The sequence below is a fragment of the Saccostrea cucullata genome, unplaced genomic scaffold, assembly GCF_032062105.1.
Source record: "Saccostrea cucullata isolate Sc308-1 unplaced genomic scaffold, CSIRO_AGI_Scuc_v1 ctg7052, whole genome shotgun sequence".
In the NCBI taxonomy this organism is placed as follows: domain Eukaryota; kingdom Metazoa; phylum Mollusca; class Bivalvia; order Ostreida; family Ostreidae; genus Saccostrea; species Saccostrea cuccullata.
In genome coordinates, this window is record NW_026931582.1 from 1 (window position 1) to 5,867 (window position 5,867).

The 5,867-nt window shown below is 34.3% G+C and overlaps 1 protein-coding gene across 1 annotated transcript; it reads right to left on the reverse strand.

Annotated features, from left to right (window-relative positions):
• Positions 1–290: 290 nt before the first annotated feature.
• On the reverse strand, positions 291–3,442 carry LOC134233055 (amidase-like; the record flags this gene model as incomplete). Its single annotated transcript, XM_062715049.1, has 5 exons — positions 3,242–3,442; positions 1,326–1,433; positions 962–1,076; positions 608–780; positions 291–430 (listed from the first exon to the last, which is right to left on the reverse strand). Coding segments are annotated over exons 1-5 (558 nt in total), but the record flags the coding sequence as incomplete, so codon positions are not given.
• Between the last annotated feature and the right edge of the window lie 2,425 nt (positions 3,443–5,867).

Consider the following 5,867-nt stretch of genomic DNA (forward strand, 5'->3'; position numbering starts at 1 on the left):
TAGGTCGGCTTCAGTCCCACGATGCCGCACCAACTGGCTGGGATACGAATGGATCCGCCCTGGTCCCCACCAATTGCCATATCAACAACATTTCTGGCAACCTATACAGAACAAGGGGGGGGGGGAATGTTATCTAGAATTGAGTCAAACTCAAAAACACACCAAACTGGGGTTCTCTTGGCGTACGTGCATCTGATGAATACTGCAAGCCAGTGTACGAGACATACGCAGCATATTTTAACAATGCATGTTTAAAGCATGAATTAAACAGGGAAAAACAATTAATTTACCAGAGAAGCACATCCAGAGCTAGATCCGCCTGTTGTTCTTGTTGGATCATGAGGGTTTTTAACAGGTCCTAAGGGTAATGTAGATCCATAGCCAGAGAAACACAGGTCTTCACAGACAGCCTTTCCAGTAATTCTCCCTCCTGAAATAAATAAAAATTATAACATGAACCACTTGTACATTCTTTTTTTAAACTGTCATAGGATGTATTTTAAGATATTTTTTTCCTAATATAATGGGACATTCTAATACTATTAGGCCTACAATTACCTATACTAGAAGTTTTTTGTATTCTTACTTCTGCTACTACTACATGTACCTGCATCCAATATTCTTGTAACAACTGTAGCATCTCTATCAGGTACGAAACCTTCAAGAATTTTACTTCCATTCATCATAGGAACTCCAGCCACACACACGTTGTCTTTGATTGCAATTGTTTTTCCCGCCAACAATCCATTATTAGCTCCTTTTATGTCACACTTGTAATACCTAAAAAAACGAAATACAATTTCTATTAAAGATAACATACTCGAAATGAATAATTATACTGGTTATTAAATATTTTAAAATTTGAAATAATTTATTGTATTTATGTAATATTTTACGGTTTCTAAAGCTTGGCACATCCCTGAATCAAATTCTAGATTCATCTATTTAAAAAAATACTTGCCAAGAATCATCCTTTGTCTCCCTGTAGCCGGGGGTCCTTGGGTATTTGACGGTAGGAGTTGGTGGAATGAGTTCATAGATCCTTTGGTAACCTTTACCAATATCTCCACAGAATTCTACGAATTAAAATTTTTTACCAAATTCACTGAAATTCTATTTCAAGCATATACGTTTTAAAAATTACAAAGTTCTATAAAATTTCCGGTAATAAAACAAACTGCACTTTTTCAATCATGAATGCTCAGGTTCTTCTTGAAAATCGAGAAAATTAAAATGCATATATAATCCTCATTTTACAGGGTTGTATTAAGCTTGCTATAGATATACAATACTCATTAACATTAAATGAATGTACGTTCTCATACCGTGTATTGCTTTGGATTCCTCTGGCGTTAGTTTAAGTCTCAGTTTCTCTGAAATGGACTTTATATCTTCCTCTGATAATCTGGCAACCGCAGGACTTCTTGTAAATTCTGCAAGATGCACATTTTGCAAAGAATCCCATTTCAGTTTTCTCAAATTGGAATAATTTTTTTTTAATGTTGTTTCTTCCTTTTTGCGTTAAAAATTGGAAAACCCACTTCTTGATATCAGTGTCTAACGATGATACAGCGAGTAACGTTTTGTGATAAACAATAACTTTATATTGTTCAATTATTTGAACACTTGGGATTTTGTTTTTATAAATTCAAAAGCAAGATAAAATATCTTCTCATTAGCTATAAATTGTAAAAAGTACTAGTAAGTAATGTAAATGATGACTTAAACCTTCAAACTGAATATTGAAAATGTGTATGTATACGGGTGTTGCTAAAACGCGGAACGGAAAACGGAACGGAAAGCGGAACGGAACGGAAAACGGAATATACTATTTTGGATTAAATCACTTAAAATACACAAATTTTATCATAAACGATATATCTTGTACATATTCAATCAATACAAGTTGATTTTGTCATGCTCAGTCTTTTATTTACGATAATCGCTAGCATAGCAGTCACCTAGAATCGAATTTGAAAAAAAGGGGAGGGGTAAACGAACTTGAAAAGTATTACTTTGACAAGCACAAACACAAAAAGAAGACAATTGATTGATTCGGGAGGGGGAATAAGTTCCAACTCCAACATCTTTCAGTGCTATTTTTTTATAATAACCTACTACATTAATTACATTCACAAAAAGTATGAGGATGTCAACTTGAACGAACATTTCCGTAGTAAAAAGGTTATGATTGGGGGCGGGGGGGGGGGGGGGGGGGGGGAGGAAAGAAATATTTGATATAAAGATGAACCATGGAAAGAAATGTTAAAATTTTAATCAAAATAGAGCCGCTTTCTATATATTTAAATTCTGGATAGACAAAGTTGGAAAAAGTTCATGTGGTAGATATAATGCAGAATCTTTGCATTCAGTGAAGTTAAATTGTGTTTGTTTGTGGTACGTATGTGTGTATGGGGTTTTTTTTCGGGGGGGGGGGGGGGGTTATATGAATGACCCCGTAAAAAATGAGTTTGTTTTCCCCCTCATCGGAAAGGTCTGAGAAGTTGTAATAGGTCTGCCCCATTTTTGTGTCCAAAATATACATAAGCTTTAATAATTCAATTTTTATTGTGGCTGTGGGTCCCTACACAGGCCCAGATCTGCCACTCTCTCTTTCATGATTCGCAAATTCGACACTGTGTGCATAATCTGAATATCATAACTAGCTATTTTTGTCTTTAAAGATATTGACATTGGAAACAAATTGAAAGAGGGGGGGGGGGTCAGTAACAAATTTCCAACATACAACAAATTTGACAAGCGAAAAAAGGGGGTATATGTCCTTTGCCCATGCAAACACAAAAATCCTATTTCGTGTGTGTGTGTTGGGGGGGGGGGTTCGAATTTCTTTCAGTACCATTTTTTCCACGAAGGGTATATATGACTCATGAATATATAAAAGTTTACAATAAATTTTCATTAGAAATGACTTTTACAACAAGAATATTGCTCTTTTTATCTTATTTATATCGAATCTATGTTATTTGTTTGACAAAAATTTTCCGTTTTCCGTTCCGTTCCGCTTTCCGTTCCGCGTTTTAGCAACACCCTATGTATACATGTATGAGACATTTAAAATGTTACGGTTATCATGGTTATATGTTTCAAGTGCTTGTCGTATAAAACGCATACTTGCTATGTAGAAAGGTACATTCACATGATACTTTATTGTGTATGCAGAAAAAAATAGACCAAACTTTCAAGAACTGTTTTTAAACTGAAATAAACATATAGAACTTACCCTTTTCTTTGGAATGTGACATTTTAATTCGACTTTCAAAAAAAATAGTCTCTCTGCTGGTAAATCCTTGTAAACTTCTAGGAATTAATACTTGGAATGGAAAGTCCCGGGATCTTTGAAGTCATGAGGTGGAATCTTCATATCATGATGAAAACCTAGTTCTTAGCTAGTAAATATAGATATTGTATATGACACTATACGTGATTAAATACACGAATGCAGCGCTGGGGTCAATAATTATTATATAACTATGGAACGCCGTCACTGCCTTATAGCAGAACACTACTATTGCATTGTGTCAACCTTCCATTACATTATGTCAACTCTTTATGACATTAACCCACCCTACTATTGCATTGTGTCAACCTTCCATTACATTATGTCAACTCTTTATGACATTAACCCACCCTACTATTGCATTGTGCAAACCTTCCATTACTGTATGTCAACTCATTATGACATTAACCCACACTACTTTTGCATCGTGTTAACTTTCCTTTACATTATATCAACTCTTTATGACATTTACACATACTACAATTTTATTTCGTCAACTTGCATTTCGTTATGTTTACTTTTCATGACAATCTTAGTCTTTATTAACTGATGTGAAAAGCTCATGCCATACTGTGCGCACTCTTCTACATTATGTCGATTCACTATTACGTTATGCGAACGCGGGTATCCTCGGCCTTTATATGAGCATAACGTATTTTCAGCGTTCCGCAAGCACTAAAATGGCGGGAGAGAAAACTGTCGTAGAAGAGATTCTCAGCGATTTCGGAATGACATCTTTAAATGAAAACTTTAAGCGACAAATGATTGACAATCTTGAAACATGCAAAGCCTTAACACTGCGACTGTGAATTAAAGTCACGTCGAAATTCAATGGTGTTTACTTTAATCTGATAATTAAAAAAATCAAATATTATGAGTCGTGCAGCAATCATTTTTTTCTTTTTATTTTCAATTGTTTCTTTTTTTTTTTTTTTTTTATAAAAGTCTTAAACTTTGTAGGACATTGCATTAGTTTCACATTAAGTTTAGCTGAATTAAGTTGAAAACTTTTTTCTATAAAACTATAAAGCCTGAGAGCTTCTCCGCTTTCCGCCCTTGGTCTCCAACCATATACCGTCCCCCTTCCTTGTTCAAGATTCCCATATCTGCCACTGATATGTGCCCATGCATGCTTACTAAGGCATATTCAATTGATTTAAATGAGCGACTGGTAGATTTTTGTAATAGAATTCTGGCCCTGGAATGATTAAAAAAAAATACTAACTCCAGTGACGTAGCATCATTTTTTTGAAAGAGGAGGTCAGCCAGTAAAAAAAATCATTTATCCGAAAAAACTAGACAAGCCAAAGAAAAAAAATGTCCAAGCCCGAAAATCCTATTTCGGGGAGAGTGGTCCAACTTCAATCAATCCTATTTTTTTCCAGATATATTATATTACCCTTAGTGGACTATATTTCAACAAGAAGTGGGGGTGGGGGGGGCTGTACAGTTTCAATGAACATTACATTTTCTATAGTAAATTTATGTCTGGGAAAAGAGGGGGGTTGATATTATGTGCCTGTAATTTGTCCTAATCAATCACGACCCCCCCCCCCTTTCTTACTAGTCATTAAAACACGGTCGTCAACATTTATTATATACTAGATATACAGCTTTGAGATAATGTAAATGTATTTTTGCATCAGGTAATGAACTTGGAATCCACATGATAAAGAGTTAACACAATATAAAGATATTTTTAAATCACATAAGAAAGAGTTGGCATAACGTTATAATATATCCACATCACGGTATGGAGTTTTGACATAATGTAATAAAGTGTTGATATAATATAAAGATATGTTCACATTATGTTATACATTTTTTACACCACGTAATAAAGCACTGACATAAAGGTACTTGGTGTGTTCACATCACATCATGATGCCCTCGCCGTAAAATAAAGATAAATCCATATCACGTAATAATACTTTGATATAATAGAAATATACACTCTCAAAAAGGAATGGGCTTTTGACTTCGTGTGATGGTAAGTTTAATTATAAAACACAATTTACTTGACGTAATGCAATTTTGACCTCACATATTAAAGAAATGAAATGATGTAAAGAAACATTCATTTCACGTAATAAAGTTTTAACACAATGTAAACACATTATCACTTAACATAATGAATTTTTCACTTCAAGTTATGAAGTGCTGACAGAATGAAAGGATGTATTTACTTCATGTAATGCAGCATTGACATGATGTCAAGATATATTTTCATCATCCCATAAAAAATTGACATAAAGTAAAGATATGTTCACATCACGTAATGATAAATTGACGTAATAAATGCATAGTTGTATGCTATAATGCAGTGATGGCGTTCCATATATAACCGTCTAAATTTTGCCTTCACTATTCTGATGTATAGTACGGAACTCCAATATGCAGCTTTAACAGATTTATTAACAAAGGGGACAGGCTCCGCCATATAGCGGACGAGAGCGCTGTCCAGCGTGGCTGTCTTGGTGAAAGCCAACCGATAACTGAATAAAATGTACAAAACAGCAAATTACATACAATTACATAATATTTACAATAGAGTTATTTATCAATCAAT